Source organism: Eubalaena glacialis, chromosome 15 (assembly GCF_028564815.1).
Source record: "Eubalaena glacialis isolate mEubGla1 chromosome 15, mEubGla1.1.hap2.+ XY, whole genome shotgun sequence".
NCBI lineage: Eukaryota > Metazoa > Chordata > Mammalia > Artiodactyla > Balaenidae > Eubalaena > Eubalaena glacialis.
The window spans coordinates 78,513,525-78,535,565 of record NC_083730.1 but is presented as its reverse complement, the minus strand read 5'-3'; the positions used below and the strand labels follow the sequence as shown (position 1 = coordinate 78,535,565).

Below are 22,041 nucleotides of genomic sequence, written 5' to 3'. Positions count from 1 at the left end.
GGATCCTAGTCTATCCAACAGTAGAATATTCCACAAAATGTCAGCTCCGTGAGGCAGGGATTTTTGTCTGCTTTGCTCATTGCTATGTTCCAGTGCCCAGAACGATGCTTGGCACATAGCAGGTGCTCAATTAATATTTTAAGTTGAATCAAAGAATACGCACACATACATACACACACACACATATAATATGCAGATATACTTCTTGGCTCTGTGCCTTGTGGTTAATTAACACCCAACAAATGGTATTTGCTACTATTTTTGTTGTTATTGACAATAAATCGGACCACAACCCTCCCACCAGGTACAGAGAAGAGCGTGAAGACTGGGATTCCTCTCTTTTGTCTGAGTCTCTCCTGCTGTCTCTCAGAGGATATTGTCGGAGAACAGGCTCCGGTGGGGAGGGAGCTGTCGGAAAATGCTATCTGTGAAAGAAGAGAGAGCATAGAATGGCGGGAAGGATGGGGGTCAGGAGACCTGGATTCTGGTCCCAGGTCTGACACCAACTCATGGCCCTCTCGGGATCGAGGCCCCCCACCCCGCCCCTAGAAATGAGGGGGGCTGACCCGGATGGCTCCGGAGACCTTGCCTGTAAGAGATTCTGGCATTCAGAGGATGGCACACGTCCAATCCTCTTCCACCTTGGGGGGGGCCCCTCCATGGAGTCTGAGTCTCGGAGAGGTTCCACAGCGCTGTCTAAAACCATAGGCCTCGTACGTCAGGTCTTGGGGCTGAAAGGGTGAAGCACATGATCACATTGGAGGGTAAAGCACATGATCACACTGGAGAGCTGGGCCTCCCACCTTGGCACTGGGTCTCAGTGAACATTTATGGTGGACAGGTGGACACTGTGATGTGCCACCTGGATCCCCTTTGAGGAAGGCCACACCCCCTCCTGAGTTGTCCATTCAGTGGCTGATCCATGTTAGGGTATAAAGACCTGCCACCTCAGTCTTCTGCAGGACAACTCTGAAGGCCGTTGAAGCTCCAGGGCTCCCCAGCTGCACCTCTCCCTGTGCTGGTACCCGCTTAATTCCCCTCCTTTACACAGGTGTTGGATCCAATGGTCCTCCCCTGAAACATCCTGCACGTAAACTTCATCCCAGAGTCTGTTTCCTAGGAATCCCATCTATGGCATCATCAACCCTCCCCACCCCAGCATGAGAAAGATCTCTACTCTTGGAGTGGAAAGATCAGGCCCTCAGCCCCTACTTAGCTGGGTGACATGCCCACGTCCTCAGCTGCTCTGAGTCGCTCATTTGTCACATGATATTGAGGGGGGAGGGGATACAAGGTAGGATGTTTAGCTCAGTGGAATAAACACTGGCGTTGGAGTCTACCGAGTGAGAACCCCAGCTCCACCACTCCCTAGCTGAGTGGCCGTGAGCAGCTGACTTCACCTCTCCGAGCCTCCTTTCCTCATCTGTAAGATGGGAGTAGAAAACATATCTCATGGGGTGTTGTGAGGATTTAATGAAATAATGAAATTTAAGGGGCTTAGAACAGAACCTGAGCCCAAAGCAGGTATTTATTAAGTGGTGGTTGTTATTGTTTATTTTCCTTCTTAGTGGAATGAGCCAACTGGACCTGTTAAAAAAGTTACTTCCAGACAAGGAGGCATTAATTAAAGAATGAACTCTGGATGAGGGATGTGAGAAGTCCAGAAACTCTCTGTATGGGGCCAAAATGCCTTGTAAAATAGAGAGCACAGCCTGACACTATATGAATGTGAGTGACCTCTAGCAAGAGGCAATTTCTTAGGAAAGAATGGTCTCTATCTACATGCCCCATGCTGTGTGGAGGGGGTGGGGGAAGGACGGCAGGGAAGAAGCAGAAGGTCTCACCGACACATCCCAGGAGCCTACTGGAGACCCGTCCGATTTCTTAAAGCATGGGTAACTCAGCCAGGCTCTAGCCTCTTGTGCCAGCCGCTGCCAGCTATATGGGTCTCCACCACCAATGTTTCCTGTAGGGTCAGCCGGGTCCAGAATCACAGGCCTGAAGAGCAATATTTAGAGAGAGAATAGGTGAGAAGCTGGGCTATGTCTGGGGGATCTAGATGCTCCTGGAAGAGAAAAGTACCAGCCTGGCACAGGCTGGAACTCAGGGCAGCAGGAGGGGTCCAGCAGGGCACTGCTCCCTGGGGTGTGTCCTGGGTGCCCTGCCCTATGGAGAACAGTGAGGAGAAGGAGGAGCCTTGCATTTGGGCTTTGATAGACTTCGGTTTGAATCTTACCTCTGCCCTTTATTAGGGGTGTGACCTTGGGCAGGTCTTTTGACCTCTCTAATCCTCAGTATCCTCATCTGTGAAATGGGGAGAATTGAACATCCCTACCTCAAAGGATGTTGTATGAGGATCTAGACAAGCATGTGAAATGCTCAGCACAGTAATTGGGACATAATAAGGGGTCAATACATGGCAGTTACAATAATCATAATTTTTACTATGCTATTAGAATGTGTTAGTCTTATAGCAAGCTCTTAGTTCCTGGGAGCAATTATTATTGTTGCTGCAGCTGTTGTTATTTTAGTTGAAATTTCAGCTGTTTCACTCATTTTTTGTTAAGGTTTGGACAAGCTCTTTACCTTTCAGAATCTTGGTTTAGTCATCTGTAAAGCAGGTAGCATAGTGCCTGCCTCACAGGGTTGCTTGCACATTGTTTTTAAAATTAGATGGAAGGGCTTCCCTGGTGGCGCAGTGGTTAAGAATCCACCTGCCAATTCAGGGGACATGGGTTCGATCCCTGGTCCGGGAAGATCCCACATGCTGCAGAGCAACTAAGCCCGTGCGCCACAACTACTGAGCCTGCGCTCTAGAGCCTGTTCTCTGCAACAAAAGGAGCCACCGCAATGAGAAGCCTGTGCACTTCAACAAAGAGTAGCCCTTGCTCAATGCAGCTAGAGAAAGCCTGCACACAGCAACGAAGACCCAAAGCAGCCAAAAATAAATATATAAATAAATATTTTTTAAAAAATTAGATGGTAGTAGTAAAGTGCCCAGCAGAATGATTAGTACCAGAAGATGATCGATAAATGTGGAACTCTCCCACTTCCTACATTTCCAAGGTGCCACAGCTGTAATCAGGAGTTCATTTATGTGGGGAGCTAAGCCATGTGGGGATAGAGTACCTGGGTTTTACAAGTTGCCTTGACAGGTATTGTCCAATAATAGGGTTTTCAAAGTTGTAATACTTTGTCCAGTAGATGCAAATCTTCTGATGCTTCAGGACTAATTCCAAGACAGTCTGAAATCCCTGAGCTGTGCTGAATCTTGTTTCCATGCTTCCTTGCTCCCAAGCATAGACTGTCAGGAGCTCCAGGGCATATTGTGGGGGCAGTGGCTTCCCAAGCTTCTCCTTACACTGAGTAGAGGAAAAACAATCAGAAAAGTGGGTTTCTCTAGCTTTCGTGTAAAGCACATTTCTCATGGACCAAATTCAGCCTGCCACTTGTTTTTGTGTATAAAGTTTTCTGAGAGCAAATCCACACCTATTCATTTATGTGTAGTTTATGGTGGCATTCATGCTACAAAGGCATTGTTGAGTATTTGTGACAGAGACTGTGTGACTTATAAAGTCTAAAATATTTGCTAACTTGCCCTTTACGGAAAGTTTACCGACCCCTGGTTAAAGGCTTGAGCTCTGGATTCTGACTGATGTGGGTTTGAATCCTGGTTCCACCATTATCTGATTTGAGCAGACAATGTAGACTCTTGGAGCCTTATTTTTTCTCATTTGCCAAGTGAATGGTAATAATTGTACCTTCCTCAGAAAGATACTATGAAAATTAACTGAGAGGAAGGACTTGTAGTGTTCCTAAGAGCCTAAACAAGCAAAGAATTTTTTTTGTTTTTTTCTGGAGGAAGATATTTAATCCAAAGTCTCCAACTCTTTCACAGATAATTTTCATGTACAATGACCATCACATAAGTATCCAGGCACACAAAGAAACAAGACACCCAGAGTGATGACTAACAAAAACAAAAAATAAAATAGTAATAAGTCCACAAAACTTTAAGTATTGAAGATTTAAATACAGGCTTTAAAATAACTAGGAACATTATGTTCAAACATATAAGCGTTTGAAATAGTAGGTACCTAGAAGCCATAAAAAGTAACATGGCAGACTTAAAAAAGAATGAAATAGAAATCCTAGAACAAAAATGTAACTAATAGCTCAGTAGCATAGACATAGCTAAAGGAAAAATTAGTGATTGGAAGGTAAATTAGACGAAACTATTCAGAATAAAGCATGGAGAGAGAAGAAGATGGAAAATGTAGAACAGGGTATAGAGATTTGGAAAAGAGAACGAGGAGGTCTAACATACATTTTATGAGAGTTCTAAGAGGCAAGAAGAGAAAGGGAGAACGACAATATTTTAGGAGAATGGCTGAGAGTTTCCAAAACTGATGAAGGATATCCACAGATTCAGGAATCCCAGTGAAGGACCCCATGAACCCCAAGCAGGACAAATAAAAAGGAATCATCATTAAGACACATCAGCTTGAAACCAAACAAAATCAAAGTAAAAGTGAAACATATAAATGCAGCCAGAGGAATAAGATAGATTACCTACAAAGGCACCACAGTGACACTGACAACTGACTTCTCACTAGCAACACCGGAAGATGGAATGATATATCCAGTGTACTGAAATGAATATCAATCCAGCGAAAATACCTGACAACAATGAAGGGAAAATCAAGACATTTCCAGACAAACAAAAACTGACATGTTTACTGTCAGAAGACTGTCACCAAAAGAAATCTTAAAGGGCATATTTCAGGAAGAAGAAAAACAATCCCAGATGGAAGGTGAGAGAGGTAGGTTAGAATCGATAGTGAAGAAAGCAGTAAACACATGGGTAGATTCAATGATCATTGGCTCTGTAAAACAATAATAATGCTTTGGGGCACTTGACAATATTGAGAGACTTAAAATATACAACAAAAGTGGGATAAGATAAGTAAGTTAAAGGTGGTGATGATGGGGCTAGAGGAGTTAAAGTATTGTACGATTCCTCTATTATTCTAGAAGAGAGAAGAGAGAAAAAGAGAAAGAGGGGAAGGAAGGAAGGAAGGAAGGGAGAGAGGGAGGGAGGGAGGGAGGAATTAAAGGAGAAAGAAGGAAATAAAGAGACAGTCCTCGCTGAGTAGGACTGTCTTGCTCATTGTAAAACAACTAGTATTCCTGGCTTCTTTCCACTCATTATCAGCAGCATCCTTATCCCACATCACAAAAATGTCTTTATGAAGCTTCAGTATGTCTTGGGGGGCAGTGTTGCACTTGTCAAGAACCACTTTTGTAAGTTCTAAAACGCTCAAGTGCCATGATCAAAATTCTTGCAAAGCAAATTGAGATGTCTAGCAAATGAAGTGTTGTTTTTAAAGTAGGAAGTTTATCCTTAATTACTTTCTTTAACTCAATTTATTCATCTAAATATATATAGAATGCTTTGTACATGTTAGGCAAACTCTTCAGTCCGAAGACCCAAATGCAAGTTTTTGTTCTGCTGCTTATTAGCTGAAAGTGTCTTCTGACACTTAGTTTCTCTTTCTGTAAAAGGGGTTTAATAATAATACCCTTAACCAGGTCACAGAATCACCACGATGCTTAAATAAGATATGGGACGTTTGAAAGTAAACAGAAATGAATATCACATCCACAAAATTTTAAATATGATGAATCTGGCATAAGCTTAGTGCACAATCCATGTTAGCTTTTATGATGTGTTTTCCTGTGGCAGCTCAGAGAAAGGACATTTATTAGGACCAACTATATGCCAGATACCATGGTATGTGATTTACTATTGCTGTGCCATGTTACTCTTTGCAAATGAGAAAACAGGAACCACAGAGATGTTAATTCACTTGTCCAAAGCCAGACACCTAGGAAGTGAACAGAACTGTCTGTGTGTGTGTGTGTGTGTGTGTGTGTGTGTGTGTGTCTGTGTCTGTGTGTGTGTGGTGATGGTATGGGGACGTAGCACTCATTAATTCATCTAACAATTATTTTTTGAGTTCCTATTATGCACCAGGCACTGTTCTAGGTCCCCGGGATACAGCAGGGAATCAAACATATAAATCCTTCTGTTCCTGTACATTTTTAGTGGGGAGATAGACAATAAATAAACAAATAAGCACATGCAAAGGCCCTGAGGCTGGAGTAGAGTTTCCCTCCTGGAGGATTAATGGAGAGGAAAGCATAGCCTGGGGGTGGTGGTGAGGGGGCAGAGATGGGGGCTCAGAGAGGTCGAGGGCAGATACTGTGAGCTTCTCAAGATGACCTGGACCAGGGTGGGAGTGACACAGGAGGTGACAATGGATGAATTATAAATATATTTTAATACAGGACCAACATCATTTGCTGACAGGTTAGATGGGGGTGTGTGTGAAGAGTCAAGGATGACCCTTGGTTTTGTCCAGGGTAACTGGAAGGATGGAGTTGTGATTGCCCTTCCCTCCCCACTCCTCTCCCCTACCCTCCCTTTCCTTCTTCCCCCTCCTGCTGCCTCATCCTTGCTTCCTCCCCACACCTCTCCCTCCTCCTTCCCTCCCTCTATTCCACCCCTCCCTCCTCCTCGTGTCCTCACTCTCTTCCTTCTCTCCCTCCTCCTCCTCCTCCTCCTCCGTTCTCTGTCTAGATGGGACATGCCATACCATTTGGTACCAGTGCTTCACAAGGCGGATGAGGCTCTTCAGCTTGGTTGGACGCTCCTTCAGGAAGGCTCGCTGCAGCTCCGTGAAGCAGGGGGAGAACTCGCCCTCTCTCCCCAGGGACTCACACTCTTGGATAAGCCGGACGTAGACTTTAGGGTCAGCTCTGTAGCCTCTGGTCAACTGACCTGTTGGGAATTAATCCATAATGTGAAGATGTCAGCTCTTCTCTGAGTTTCTTTCAATCCCTCTGAGGAGACAAGCTCACTGACCATGGGGTGCAGTGGAAAGGTCAGCAGGCCCAGAGCCAGGAGGCCTGAGGGCCATCCCCAGTCCTCGCTACTCCCATCTCCACTGCCGTCACCCCGTCCAAGCCAGCATCATCTCTCACCTGGACACAGCAGAGATGGCAGCAGCCTCCTTCCTGGATCCTCCACAGCCCATTCTCTACCCAGCGCCCACAGAGGCCTTTTAAAACCTGATCTTTCCACTTCTTGCTTCCCAGGACATCTGAATAAAATCCAAAGTCCTCGCAGTAGCCCAGGAGGTTCGGTGTGACCTGTCTCCTGCCACCTCTGCCATCTCACCTCTTGCCTTGTTCCCTTTGCTACTTACTCCCCTGGTTATTTCACTTCTTCAAATATGCCAAGCTCATTCCCGTCTCAGGGCCTTTGCACTTGCTGTTTCCTCTTCCTGGAGGCCCCAGATCTTCCCAGGTTTGGCTTCCTCTCATCCCTCGGGCCTCGGGTCAGAGGTCACCTTCCTTGTTGCCCTGTCTAAAAATGCCCTCTAAGCCCCATCATTCTCTTTTGAATCACCATATTTAGTTTTTGTCACAACAAGTTATCCTTTCATTTATGGTATTTAAATTATTATTGTCAGGCTCCAGGAGAGAGGTTCCCTGTCTGTCTCATTTATGGCCATAGAACAGTGCCTTGCACATGAAAGGTACTCAGTGGAAACTGAGCCTCAGAGATGTACAGCTTCCTGTCCCAATGTTCCTGCACATTGTTTACCGATTCCAACCCTCAGAGATTTGATGATACTTCCTTATGCTTTGGATAAAAGATGAAATTAATGTACTGTGTTTACACCAGATATACGCTGCCTCGTTTTTAGAAAGAGAAGATTCACACACTTTGCCAAGAGTAAAACTAGTAAGCTTGGCAGGTGTTCTATAAAAATATACTGCTCCCAAATTGTACCAATTTGTTGTTAATGTCACTGCAGTGGCTGAGTATGACCCTAAACATTCTTGCCCCAGAAGAGATGCTAGGATCTCCTCCCCACTTGAAGGGATGCCCTGTTTAATAAGACTCTCAAAGTGAGAGAAATTTCACTCAGAAACATGCAAAGAGAGCAGAAGAAGCCCTGACATAGGACAAAGGCTGAAACACCTTGTGGCTGAGAGTGCTCACCCAGGGCATCAAAAGCGGGCAGGACATCAAACTCCACCGACTCGTGGAGCTGAGGGGATCTAAGCACGAAGCTGAGAGCACGGGGATTCTTCCATGGCTGTTCCTGGACTTCAAACTCCACTTCAAATTGAAGTGTTTCCTCCCTTTGACAGGCTTCCAGCTGTCTCCTAATTTCCTTGATGAATTCTCCTCGGCGCTCAAGTTGTTCCTGAAAACTTTTAAGATTGGTGAGGAAGATGACGAGGTCAGCATCTGATCGGCCCCTGAGGGTCGTGCCTTTGCCTGAGGAGCCACCCTAAAAAAGGTGATGAGAATGAGAACTGACATTTATCATTGAGAAGAGCCTCCCTAAATAAAATGCTGAGAACAATCACTAACATTTTCAGTACTAGCCACTGTTCTGAAGGCATTACCAGTCTTAACTCCTAGAATGCTCACAAGAACTCTGTAATTTAGCTACTATTATTATCTGTTCCCATTTTCCAGATGGGGAAACAGATGCTGAGAGAGATTATGTATCAGCCCAATCACACAGCTGGTAGGTGGCAGAGATGCAATTCAGTCTGTGTTCTTTACTCCCTGTTCTTTACGACCTTATATGATTAATACTGTAAACTGGCCCATGGCTTATTTTACTTGATCTGCAAGCCCTGCAAAGTACTGGGAATTATGGATGATGAAATTGAGGCACAGAGGTTAAGTGACTCGCCCAAGATTTCACAGCAGCAGGTGCTATCTGCTTTCAAAACTTATACTCTTAACCAGCTCATGAGTCTGCAGGAATGGTGAGTCCCCAGCCTGGTCGATGATTAGCGGATTGTTGATACAGCTGGGCTTCAGTTTGTCTATCTCTGTGGCGGACGTGACATAGGTGGTTTATAAACTTCACCTGGGCATTTGTTAAAAGCTTACAGATGGAGGCCCTCACCCCAAAAGCTATTTTCACAAGCTGTGGCTATAGTTTTGGCATGGATAAATCAGAAACCACCAGCCCCAGAGACCTCAACCTTTTGCTCTCTGTCTGTCTCTGTGGAAACGCTTGCTCTTCCGGCCTCCTTCTCCCCAGCCAGGCAGTTCTGGACTCACCTTCACAACTTTGGACACCCGAACAGGGTGGGAGGCCCATCGGAAACACCTCTCCTTCAGGAAACTGCAGATGATGTGGATGGCTTCATTGACCTGTGTGCGGAAATCCTCGTCTGGCAGGAGGTGGTCTTCGATGAACTTGTCTAGAGACCTGGCCGGGGTATCACTGAGCTCCATCATGACGCTGGGACAGGAGAGCCAGAGGGGGCAGAGCTGGCGGGGAAAACCTTTTAGCTTCTCTCTCTTCTGCTGCCTGGGTCCAGGAGGCTGTTAGTTTCATTTCACTGGAAGGGAGGAGCTGTGCCCTGAGTCCGGGCTGCTGTTGGTTTCGTTTCCTTGGAAGGGAGGGGCTTTGCCCTGAGTCTTTGTCTCTCGGCAAATCAAACATTCCTTTGATTCTGAACCCTGTTCGGTCTCCCAGCTCTTTCCTCCAGTATCCCAGAATTACTCCCTGCCTTTAACAGGCAACCTAGAACATCTGGTCTTTCTTCAGACTGTACTCTGAAAAGGTACTTTTTAACCCAGGTTAGTACTTCACCCAAGAGCAATCATGAGTAAAAACACACTTTTGGTTTCCTTTTCCTCTTTTTTCGTTGCTGACAAAATTGTTTTATAGTCTCCTGTGATCTTTGCAGCAGTACATGTATATTGCAAACAGAAATGGTCAGAAAAATCCAGAAGCATAAAGTCCATCCCTGATCCTAAACCTCAAAGACTACAACTATAACTACTTTGGTGCAGATCTTTTCAGATGTTTTTCTAGGTTAACACACACATACACACAAACATAATTTCTCTCTCTCTCTCTTTTTTAATGGCATGACTATAATGATTTTACTTTTTGATTAATAGACTTTAGACTTTATTTCTTAAGGCATTTTTAAGTCGATAGAAAAATTGCGAGCTGTCCCTAGCTGTGCAGCTTTGAACACGAGTGTAACTGAGCATGCCTCAATGTCCCAATCTGTAGAGAGGGCAAACTTTTCTTTCTCACTCACAGAACTGGTTCTGAGGATAATCTGAAAGAAGAGATTTCAGTTGGTCTAATTGGGAGCAGTACTTGTTGGAATTAATTGTTTGGTTTTCGAGAAGGAGCTCATAATAGAGGACTCCCAATCCCACCATTTACTCAACATCACCTTCCTTGGATGAAGACTGGCCTTTGGTGTGGTCGGTGGTGGTTCAGATTTCAAATCCCACAAAAGGGGATTTGAAAGGTATCAAATGCTGAGCATAAATAAAGGGCAGGGACTTACCTGGCGGTCCAGTGGTTAAGACTTTGCCTTCCAGTGCAGGGGGTGCGGGTTCGATCCCTGGTCGCGGAGCTAAGATCCCTCATGCCTCGGGGCCAAAAAACCAAAACATAAAAACAGAAGCAGTATTGTAACAAATTCAATAAAGACTTTAAAAATGGTCCACATCAAAAAAAAATCTTAAAAAAAAAATAAAATAAAGGGCAATTCTGACTTTAAAAATCTTCATTGGGTCTTAAATGGTTTCCTGTTCCCATTTTCACAATGGCCACCAGGGCAGCTGTTTCACTGGTGGTTGCTGTTAACTCTACTTCTTCTGGAGGGTTGGGTAGATGGGGTGGTGGGGAGAGTTATTTAAGAAAAGCAATTTGCATGTGGCTGGGATTTATGGGAGTGCAGGACAGGAGCCCAGGAGCTAATGTTCTCTATTGCATCGTATGAGAAAATTACACCAAATTATGAAAAATCAGACTTATCCCTGACATGCGTATTCTTTTGTTAAGAATTCTTCATTCGAAGAGAATCTGGAGCAAAGTCCACACTGGCCTGAGTTTTTAGCCATGACCTTAAGGGAAGCATTGCATTCTATTATCAGAGGCGGTGTGGGAGCAGGGGATGGGACGGAGTGTCTCCCAGACTGGAGAGATCATTAATAAACACTCTTTGCCATGAGTAAGATAGCGATGGTAATTATTTATAACCATAATGGCAGGTATTAACTGAGCACTTCCTATGTAGCAGACTCCACAAAAGTGCTCCTCTCAGATCCCCAACTGCAGAGGACAGATCTATGCTGGCCCATTGTTAGAAAAGTAAAGTTCACACACTTTGCCATAAATCAAACAAGTAAGCCTGGTAGGGGTTCCATAAGAAATGTCTTGGCCCCAAATTGTGCCAGTTTGCTGTTTACTGTTGCTTGCATGGTTTAATCAGGACTGCCCCAGGAGAGATACTACTGGGTGGGCCAAAAGTTTCATTCGGTTTTTTCCGTACGATGGCTCTAGCAGCACTTAGTTGGCTTTAACTTCATTCCAAACAATTTTGTTAGGTTGTATGTGACAGCTGTCATATCAGCGTGTATTTAAAAAAAGACATCAAAATTGGTGAATTTTTGTGTAGCCATTTTAATATTGAAGATGGAAGAAAAAAAGCAACATTTTCGGCATATTATGCTTTATTATTTCAAGAAAGGTAAAAACGCAACTGAAACACAAGAAAAGATTGGTACAGTGTATGGAGAAGGTGCGGTGACTGATCGAACGTGTCAAAAGTGGTTTGCTAAGTTTTGTGCTGGAGATTTCTCGCTGGACGATGCTCCAGGGTCGGGTAGACCAGTTGAAGTTGATAGCGATCAAATCGAAACAAAAATTGAGAACAATCAACGTTATACCATGTGGGAGATAGCTGACACACTCAAAATATCCAAATCAAGTGTTGAAAATCATTTGCACCAGCTTGGTTATGTGAATCACTTTGATGTTTGGATTCCACATAAGTTATGCGAAAAAAACCTTCTTGACCATATTTCCGCATGTGATTCTCTACTGAAACGTACTGAAAACGTTCCGTTTTTAAAACAAATTGTGACGGGCGATGAAAAGTGGATACTGTATAATGTGGAATGGAAGAGATCGTGGGGCAAGTGAAATGAACCACCACCGACCACACCAAAGGCCAGTCTTCATCCAAGGAAGGTGATGTTGAGTAAATGGTGGGATTGGGAGTCCTCTATCATGAGCTCCTTCTCGAAAACCAAACAATTAATTCCAACAAGTACTGCTCCCAATTAGACCAACTGAAAGCGGCGCTCGATGAAAAGCGTCCAGAATTAGTCAACAGAAAACGCATAATCTTCCATCAGGGTAACACAAGACTGCATGTTTCTTTGATAACCAGGCAAAAACTGTTACAGCTTGGCTGGGAACCTCTGATCCATCCGCCGTATTCACCAAATATTGCACCTTCGGATTTCCATTTATTTCGGTCTTTACAAAATTCTCTTAATGGAAGAAATTTCAATTCCCTGGAAGACTGTAAAAGGCACCTGGAACAGTTCTTTGCTCAAAAAGATAAAAAGTTTTGGAAAGATGGAATTATGAAGTTGCCTGAAAAATGGCAGAAGGTAGTGGAACAAAAGGGTGATTACGTTGTTCAATAAAGTTCTTGGTAAAAATGAAAAATGGGTCTTTTATTTTTACTTGAAAACCGAAGGTACTTTTTGGCCCACCCAATGTGATCTCCTCCCCATTTTTTAGGGACACCTTATTTTGGTAAGACTCTCAAACTGTGGGGGGCGTCTGCTCGGAAATATGAACAGAGAGAGAAAGAAGCCCTGATACAGGACAAAGGCTGAAACCCCATGTGGCTGGGAGGGTGGAAGGCAGGCAGTACATCAAACTGCACCCTACACAACACTGTAAAGCAACTATACTCCGATAAAAGTTAATAATAATGAAAAAAATAACTGCACCCCCTGGTGGGGCTGGGGCACCTGGCCACGATGCTGAGTGCCCAGGGCGGCTCAGAGAACTCCACCCTCATCTCTGTTGCTTCAACCTCAGTTCTTCCCAGTTTCATTTCCTCAGCAGGAAGTTGCCCAGAATGGGGACTCAGCTCTGGGCAGTCAGGAATTTATGACTCGGGTGCTTCAAATTTCATGAGAGCATTTCCGTCATCCCTTACACACTTGCTCCTCTGTTTCTGAACCTCATGAACTTGTACCTGAACCAGCAGCTCCAAACTGCAGCACCCTTGAGCTTTCTGTCACCTGGGTCTGCCAGCTTTGCCCAAACTATCAGAGCTCAGCTGACAAATACTTATCACAAAAGGTTTTGAAAGAAAATGCTTTATTGTTTCTTGTGGTCATTCAAGCAGTACAAATTTACAGCAAAACAAAAATCACAAAATTCAGAAAAGTACAAAGCTCACTCACCATGCTTTAATCGAATATACCCACTGAAAACATTTAGGTCTTCATGAAACCAACCATTACAAAATGAAATTAAAGAAAACCTACTAAGTACAATACCATAAAAACAAGTATCTAGGAATAATATGACAAAACACACTTAAGACCAATGCAGGGAAAAACTATAAAACATAGTTACAGAGTAATTCAAGAAGAGGAAAATTAATGGAAAGAAGCTCCAAGTTTGTGGATTGGGATTCTCAATAGATGTCATCTTCCCTGAACTAATTTATGGAATTCTAATCAAATGCCTCCCCGTATTTTGGGTGAAATTTCACAAACGGAGTATAATATTAACATAGAAATAGAGCCAAGAGAAGACATTGGTTTGGATAAGAACAGAGTTTTCTACAAGATATTAAGAATTAACACCAGGCTAGAGTAATTAGTCAAGGTACTATTAACTCAAGGATGCCAAAGTTGACCAATGGAACTACACAGACTCACACACAGACGGGCTCTGGACATATGTTAGAGGTGGCTTTTACAGAACAGTGGGGAAAGGATGGTCCCTTCAACAAATGCTGCTGGAATGTTTGGTGACTTGAGCAAGTGCCCAAATCTCAGTGTATTATTATGAGAACAAGAATAAGAACCATCTCACAGGGATGCTGGAGGACTCAAAGGAGGAACAGTAATATAGAGAAGCCAAAGACTGTTTCGCAGCCACACACGTGACCAGTGACTCAGGTGGTAAGAACATGCTTGATCTTTTGTGCATCCTTAAGGGAGTTTTTATTGAATGGACTTCTGTAAATGCAATGTTGTTTTTGGTACCAAGACGGGGTGACAATGTGAGTTGGTAAGCCTATTGTCTAATCCAGTGATTCATTCTGGGGCAGAACACATGTGTAATTTTACATTTTCTAGTAACCACAGTAAAAGAGTACAAAGACAGAGATGAAATTCAATTTGATTTAATGCAGTATTTCTAGGAGTTGTTCTTTCAACATGCCATTAATATCAGGTCACATGAGGGAATCAGGAGGTCACACCAGCACCTTCCAGGTGCTGACTGGAGACCCATCCCAATTCTTACAGCATGAGTACCCCAGCCAGACTCTAACCTCTTGTGCCAGCAGCTGCCAGCTATATGGGTCTTTACCAGCCACATTTCCAGTAGGGTCAGCTGGGTCCAGAATCACAGGTCTGAAAAGCAACAGTTAGAGAGGGGCAGGTGAGTATGTGGGCTGTGTTGAGGGGGCCTAGAGCTCCTGGCAGAGCAAAATACCAACTTGGGCAGACTGGGACTCAGGGCAGCAGGAGGGGCCCAGGAGGGCACTGCTCCCTGGGGTGTGACCTGAGTGCCCTCCCCTACGGTGGGCATTGAACACAAGGAGAAGGAGGCTTGCATTTGGGCCTTGATAGACCTGGGTTTGAATCTTACCTCTGCTCTTTATTAGTGGTGTGTCCTTGGGCAGGTCACCTGAATCTCTAATCCTCAGTATCCTCATCAGTGAAATGGGGAGATTTGAATAACCCTACCTAAAAGGATGTTGTATGAGGATCTAGACAAGCATGTGAAGTGCTCAGAACAGTAACTGGAACATAATAAGGGGTCCATACATGTCAGTTTTAATAACCAAAATTTTACTATTCTGTTCGAGTGTGTTAGTCTTACAGCAAGCTCTTACTTCCTGGGAGCAGTCATTATTGTTGCTGTAGCTATTGTTATTTGAGTCAAATTTCAGCTATTTCACTCATTTTCTGTTAAGGTTTGGACAAGCTCTTATTTCTCCAAACCTCAGTCATCTGTAGAATGGTTAGCATAGTGCCTGCCTCACTGGATTGGAGGTTATTATTTAAATTTATTATTTAAATCAGATGGTAGGAGTAAAGTGCCCAGCACAATGATTGACAATAGATGATGATCAATAAATATGGATCCCTCCCACTTCCTACATTTCCAAGGTGCCACAGCTGTAATCATGGGTTCATTTATGTGGGGAGCTAAGCCATGTGGGGATAGAGTACCTGGGTTTTGCAAGTTGCCTTCTCAGGTATTGTCCAATAATAGGGTTTTTAAAGTCGTAATACTTTTCCCAGTAGATGCAGAGATGCTGGTGCTTCAGGACTAATTCCAAGACAGTCTGAAATCCCTGAGCTGTGCTGAATTCTGTTTCCATGCTTCCTTGCTCCCAAGCATAGACTGTCAGGAGCTCCAGGGCATATTGTGGGGGCAGTTTTTTCCCACGTCTCATCCTACACTGAGAAGAGGAAAAAAATTAGGAAAATGAGTTTGTTCAGCTTTTATGTGAAGAAGAGTTAATGCCTATTCTTCTCAAACTATTCCAGAAAATTGAGGATTAAGAGATGGTTCCAAACTCATTCTACACCAAAACCAGACAAAGATATTACAAAAAAAGAAAATTATAGGCCTGATGATCATAGATGCAAAAATCCTCCACAAAATATTAGCAAAGCAAATTCAACAATATATTAAAAGATCATACACCATCATCAAGTTGGATATATTCCACGGATTCAAGGATGCTTCTGTATCCACAAATCAATCAACGTGATACATTTGCATTAACAAAACGAAGGATAAAAAGCATATGACCATTTCCACAGATACAGAAAAAACATTTGAGAAAATTCAATAGCCATCTGTGACACAAACTCTTAACAAGGTGGGTATGGAGAGAACATAACTCAATATAGGCCCTATATGACCAACCCACAGCTAAACCATACTCAATGGTGAAGGCTGAAAGCTTTTCCTTTAAGATCAGGAACAAGACATATATGCCCACTCTCCCCACATATATTCAACATAGTATTGGAAGTCCGTCCATGGCAATCAGGCATGAAAAAGAAACAAAATGCAGGGACTTCCCTGGTGGCGCAGTGGTTAAGAATCCGCCTGCTAATGCAGGTGACACGGGTTCGAGCCCTGCTCCGGGAAGATCCCACATGCCGCGGAGCGACTAAGCCCGCCCCGTGCACCACAACTACTGAGCCTGCGTGCTGCAACTACTGAAGCCCACGGGCCGAGAGCCCGTGCTCCGCAACAAGAGAAGCCACCACAATAAGAAGCCCATGCACTGCAAGGAAGAGTAGCCCCCGCTCGCTGCAACTAGGGAAAGCCCACGCGCAGCAACAAAGACCCAACAGATTCAAAAATAAATAAATAAACTTTAAAAAAACATTAAAAAAAGAAACAAAATGCATCCAAATTAAAACAGAAGAAGTTACACTATTGCTATTTGCAGATGACATGATACTATACATAGAAAACCCTAAAGACGCCACCAAAAAACTTTTAGAACTAAAAACTGAATACAGGAATATTGCAGGACACAAAAATAATATACAGAAATCTGTTGCATTTCTATACATGAATAACAAACTATCAGAAAGAGAAATTTTAAAACAATCTCATTTACAATTGCATCAAAAAGAAGAAAAAAACTAGGAATAAATTTAACCATAAATGTGAAAGACCTGTACCCTGAAGTATATAAGACTTCGATGAGAGAAACTGAAGATGACAAAAATAAAAGGAAAGATATACCATGCTCATGGATTCAAGGAATTAATATTGTTACAATGTGCATACTACCCAAAGCAATCTACATGCGCATCACTGTGGTATGTGATTTACTACTGCTGTGCCATGTTACTCTTTGCAAGTGAGAAAACGGGAGGGACAAGATGTTAATTCATTTGCCCAAATTCAGACAGCTAGGAAGTGAACAGAAGAGTGTGTGTTGGGGGGTGGGGGTGTTAGCACTCATTAATTTATTGAGTAATTACTTACTGAGAACCTATTATGTGCCAGGCACTATTCTAGGTTCTGGGGATACAGCAGTGAAGAAAATATACAAATCCCTTCTTTTATGTACATTTTTAGTGGGGAGACAGGCAACAAACAAATAAGCTCATGCAAAGGTCCTGAGGCTGGAGTAGAGTTTCCCTCTTGGAGGACTAATGAAGAGGAGAGCATGGCCTGGGGGAGTGGTGAGGGGGCAGAGATGGGGGTTCAGAGAGGTTGAGGGCAGATCCTGTGAGCCTCCCAAGTGACTTGGACCAGGGTGGGAGTGACTGAGGTGGTGATGGCTGATGATAATGGGTATATTTTAGATACGGGACCAAGCCATTTACAGACTGGTTGGATATGTATTTGTGTGTGTGTGTGTGTGTGTGTGTGTGTGTGTGTGTGTGAAAAAGATAAGAAAGAGCCATGGTTTTGTCCAGAGTAACTGGAAGGGTGGAGTTGTTATTTCCTGATATGGGAAGACCAGGAAGAATGAGATACCTGAGTCCACTGGCACCTGTCCTGGGCCCTACCCTTCTTCTCCCTTTCCTTTCCCACCCTCCCCACAACCTCTACTCTTCCACCTTCTTCCTCTCATCCTCTCCCTCCTTGTTCCCTGCCTTCTCTCCTCCTTCATGCTCTTTCCCTCCTCTCCATTCATCTCTGTCCATCTCCCTCCTTCCTCCCCCATCCTTCCTGATTCCTCTCCTCCTCCTCCCGCTCCCCTTTCTTCTCTTCCCCACTCCTCTCCCCTCCCCTCCCTTTCCTTCTTCCCCCTCCCGCTGCCTCATCCTTGCTTCCTCCCCACACCTCTCCCACCTCCTTCCCTCCCTCTATTCCACCCCTCCCTCCTCCTCGTGTCCTCACTCTCTTCCTTCTCTCCCTCCTCCTCCTCCTCCTCCTCCTCCTCCGTTCTCTGTCTAGATGGGACATGCCATACCATTTGGTACCAGTGCTTCACAAGGCGGATGAGGCTCTTCAGCTTGGTTGGACGCTCCTTCAGGAAGGCTCGCTGCAGCTCCGTGAAGCAGGGGGAGAACTCGCCCTCTCTCCCCAGGGACTCACACTCTTGGATAAGCTGGACGTAGACTTTAGGGTCAGGTCTGTAGCCTTTGGTCAACTGACCTGTTGGGAATTAATCCATAATGTGAAGATGTCAGCTCTTCTCTGAGTTTCTTTCAATCCCTCTGAGGAGACAAGCTCACTGACCATGGGGTGCAGTGGAAAGGTCAGCAGGCCCAGAGCCAGGACGCCTGAGGGCCACCCCCAGTCCTCGCTACTCCCATCTCCACTGCCGTCACCCCGTCCAAGCCAGCATCATCTCTCACCTGGACACAGCAGAGATGGCAGCAGCCTCCTTCCTGGATCCTCCACAGCCCATTCTCTACCCAGCGCCCACAGAGGCCTTTTAAAACCTGATCCTTCCACTTCTTGCTTCCCAGGACATCTGAATAAAATCCAAAGTCCTCGCAGTGGCCCAGGAGGTTCGGTGTGACCTGTCTCCTGCCACCTCTGCCATCTCACCTCTTGCCTTGATCCCTTTGCTACTTACTCTCCTGGTTATTTCACTTCTTCAAATATGCCAAGCTCATTCCTGTCTCAGGGCCTTTGCACTTGCTGTTTCCTCTTCCTGGAGGCCCCAGATCTTCCCAGGTTTGGCTTCCTCTCATCCCTCGGGCCTCGGGTCAGAGGTCACCTTCCTTGTTGCCCTGTCTAAAAATGCCCTCTAAGCCCCATCATTCTCTTTTGAATCACCATATTTAGTTTTTGTCACAACAAGTTATCCTTTCATTTATGGTATTTAAATTATTATTGTCAGGCTCCAGGAGAGAGGTTCCCTGTCTGTCTCATTTATGGCCATAGAACAGTGCCTTGCACATGGAAGGTACTCAGTGGAAACTGAGCCTCAGAGATGTACAGCTTCCTGTCCCAATGTTCCTGCACATTGTCTACCGATTCCAACCCTCAGATAAATTTGATGATATTTCCTTATGCTTTGGATAAAAGATGAAATTAACATACTGTGTTTACACCAGATACATGCTGCCTCATTTTTTTGGGATTTATCTATTTTTTTTTAATTGAAGTATAGTTGATTTACAATATTGTGTTATTTTCAGGTGTCCAGCAAAGTGATTCAGTTACAAATTTATAAGATATTGAATATAGTTCCCTATGCTATTCAGTAAAACCTTGTTGGTGATCTACTTTATATGTAGTAGTGTGCATCTTTTGCTGCCTCATTTATAGAAAGGTAAGATTCACACAATTTGCCATAAGTAGAACTAGTAAGCCTAGCAGATGTTGTATAAGAAATGTCTTACCCCCAAATTGTACCAATTTGTTGTGTAATGTCACTGTGGTGGCTGAATATGACCCTAGTTATCTTGCTCCGAGAGAGATACTAAGATCTCCTCCCCATGTTGAAGGGATGTTTATGTTTTAATAGACTCTTGAACTGAGGAAGATTTCTGCTCAGAAACATGAAAAAAAAAAAAAAGAGGAAGAAGCCCTGACATAGGACAAAGGCTGAAACACCTTGTGACTGGGAGTGCTCACACAGGGCATCAAAGGCAGGCAGGACATCAAACTTTACCCCCTGGAGGAGCCGAGGGGACCTGAGCACGAAGCTGAGAGCACGGGGCTTCTTCCTTTGGCGTTTCTGGACCTCAAACACCACTTCAAATATTTCCTCTCTTTGACAGGCTTCCAGCTGTTTCCTAATTTCCTCGATGAATCGTCTTCGGTGCTGAAGCTGTTCCCGAAAACTTGTGAGACTGGTGACGAAGATGACAAGGTCAGCATCTGATAGGCCCTTGAGGGTTGTGCCTTTGCCTGAGGAGCCACCCTAAAAAAGGTGATGAGGATGAGAACTGACATTTATCACTGAGAAGAGCCTTCTTAAATAAAATGCTGAGAACAATCACTAACATTCTGAGTGCTAGCCACTCAGTGTTCTGAAGGCATTACCAGTCAACTCCTAGAATGCTCACAAAAACTCTATGATTTAGCTACTATTATCATCTGTTCTCATTTTCCAGATGGAGAAACAGATGCTGAGAGAGATTATGTATCAGCCCGATCACGCAGCTAGTAGGTGGCAGAGATGCAATTCACACCCTGGTTGCCTTTTTACAGGGTCTGTGTTCTTTATTCCCTGTTCTTTTTGACCTTATATAATTAATACTGTAAACTGGCCCATAGCTTATTTTACTTGACCTGCAAGCCCTGCAAAGTACTGGGAATTATGGATGATGAAATTGAGGCACAGAGAGGTTAAGTGACCTGCCCAAGATTTCACAGCAGCAGGTGCTATCTGCTTTCAAAACTTATACTCTTAACCAGCTCATGAGTCTGCAGGAATGGTGAGTCCCCAGCCTGGTCGATGATTAGCAGATTGTTGATACAGCTGGGCTTCAGTTTGTCTATCTCTGTAGTGGACGTGACATAGGTGGTTTTTAAACTTCACCTGGGCATTTGTTAAAAACTTACAGGTGAGTCAGTCACCTTGAGCCGGGCGAGCGCTGTGTTCTGAGCAGGGGCAGCAGGGCAGTGGGAGTGCAGACCGAAAAAATGCAGACCACCGGGGCACTACTCATTCCTCCTGCTCTGATCTGCTCTTGTACCAGTGGTCTGAGTAGGCCTGTGTCTGCCTCCTTCCTGAGGAGGCCAGAGATCCCATCTGAACAGCCTTCCTACAGCAGTGTCCCACTCCAGGTGGCCAGGCGGGAGTTCCAGACCAGTGTTGTCTCCCGGGACATTGACACAGCGGCCAAGTTTATTGGTGCTGGGGCTGCCACAGTTGGTGTGGCTGGTTCAGGGGCCGGCATTGGAACAGTGTTTGGCAGTTTGATCACTGGCTATGCCAGGAACCTGTCTCTGAAGCAGCAGCTCTTCTCCTATGCCATTCTGGGCTTTGCCCTGTCTGAGGCTATGGGACTCTTCTGTTTGATGGTAGCCTTCCTCATCCTCTTTGCCATGTGAGGCTCCATGGAGGTCACCTATCCACCTCTGCTGCTTCGACTCCAGGCCATGCCCGGTGCTAGAGTGTGCTAAGCTTTACCATTAAACACAATGTTTCTCTAAAAACAAAACAAAACAAAACAAAAAAACTTACAGGTGGAGGCCGTCACCCCAGAAGCTACTTTCACAAGCTGTGGTTATAGTTTTGGCATGGATAAATCAGAAACCACCAGCCCCAGAGACCTCAACCTTTTGCTCTGTCTCTGTGGAAACACTTGCTCATTCAGCCCCCTTCTCCCCAGCCAGGCAGTTCTGGACTCACCTTCACAACTTTGGATACCCGAACAGGGTAGGGGGCCGATTGGAAACACCTCTCCTTCAGGAAACTGCAGATGATGTGGATGGCTTCATTGACCTGCGTGCGGAAATCCTTGTCTGGCAGGAGGCGGTCTTCGATGAACTTGTCCAGTTGGTTGGCTCGGGTCTTTCTGAGCTTCTTCATGATGCTCAGGCAGGGACAGGAGAGCCAGAGGCGGCAGAGTTGGCTGCCAAAACCTGTTAGCTTCTACCTCTTCTGCTGCCTGGGTCTAGGAGGCTGTTAGTTTCATTTTCTCGAAAGGGTGGAGCTGTGCCCTGAGTCTGGAGTGTCACTGGTTTCCTTTCTTTGAAAGGGAGGAGCCATACCCTTGTTCTTTGCCTTTAAGAAATCAAAAACCCCTTTGACCCTGTGTCTCCCAGCTCTTTCCCCTGCTCTCTGAGACTTGCTCTGCCTTTATCCAGCCCCCTAGAACATCAGGCCTTTCTTCAGACTGTTCTGAAAATGTTGCTTTTTAACCCAGGTTAGTACCTCACCCAAGAGAAATCATAAGTAAAAACTTTTGGGGGGGTTTCCTTTGTCTTTGTTACCTACAAAATTGGTTTATGGTCTCCTACGATC

General features: G+C 44.7%; 3 protein-coding genes across 6 annotated transcripts; 1 reads left to right on the top strand and 2 right to left on the bottom strand.

The window, feature by feature from the left end:
* Positions 1 to 186: 186 nt before the first annotated feature.
* Positions 187 to 9,482, bottom strand: LOC133074928 (2'-5'-oligoadenylate synthase 1-like). 2 transcript variants are annotated; one of them, XM_061168886.1, is made up of 7 exons: positions 9,161 to 9,476; positions 8,075 to 8,369; positions 6,660 to 6,844; positions 3,130 to 3,362; positions 1,845 to 1,998; positions 590 to 731; positions 187 to 425 (listed from the first exon to the last, which is right to left on the bottom strand). In XM_061168886.1, the coding sequence occupies exons 1-6, from the start codon at positions 9,338 to 9,340 to the stop codon at positions 609 to 611; spliced, it is 1,170 nt and encodes a 389-aa protein (XP_061024869.1). In that variant the 5' UTR covers positions 9,341 to 9,476; the 3' UTR covers positions 187 to 425; positions 590 to 608. The 2 variants fall into 2 exon arrangements, with proteins under 2 accessions (XP_061024869.1, XP_061024870.1); XM_061168887.1 differs by lacking the exon at positions 590 to 731 and having other exon boundaries at positions 9,161 to 9,482.
* Positions 9,483 to 13,364: 3,882 nt separating this feature from the next.
* Positions 13,365 to 21,710, bottom strand: LOC133074929 (2'-5'-oligoadenylate synthase 1-like). 3 transcript variants are annotated; one of them, XM_061168889.1, is made up of 5 exons: positions 21,427 to 21,710; positions 19,701 to 19,989; positions 18,082 to 18,266; positions 15,356 to 15,588; positions 13,365 to 14,530 (listed from the first exon to the last, which is right to left on the bottom strand). In XM_061168889.1, exons 1-5 carry the CDS (start codon positions 21,604 to 21,606, stop codon positions 14,371 to 14,373), a joined length of 1,047 nt encoding a protein of 348 aa, XP_061024872.1. In that variant the 5' UTR covers positions 21,607 to 21,710; the 3' UTR covers positions 13,365 to 14,370. The 3 variants fall into 3 exon arrangements, with proteins under 3 accessions (XP_061024872.1, XP_061024871.1, XP_061024873.1); XM_061168888.1 differs by having other exon boundaries at positions 13,366 to 14,530; positions 19,680 to 19,989; XM_061168890.1 differs by having other exon boundaries at positions 14,446 to 14,530; positions 15,356 to 15,583; positions 19,680 to 19,989.
* LOC133075494 (ATP synthase F(0) complex subunit C1, mitochondrial-like) lies at positions 20,640 to 21,231 on the top strand. The gene has a single exon (XM_061169772.1). The coding sequence runs from the start codon at positions 20,715 to 20,717 to the stop codon at positions 21,123 to 21,125; it is 411 nt and encodes a 136-aa protein (XP_061025755.1). The 5' UTR covers positions 20,640 to 20,714; the 3' UTR covers positions 21,126 to 21,231.
* Positions 21,711 to 22,041: the final 331 nt, after the last annotated feature.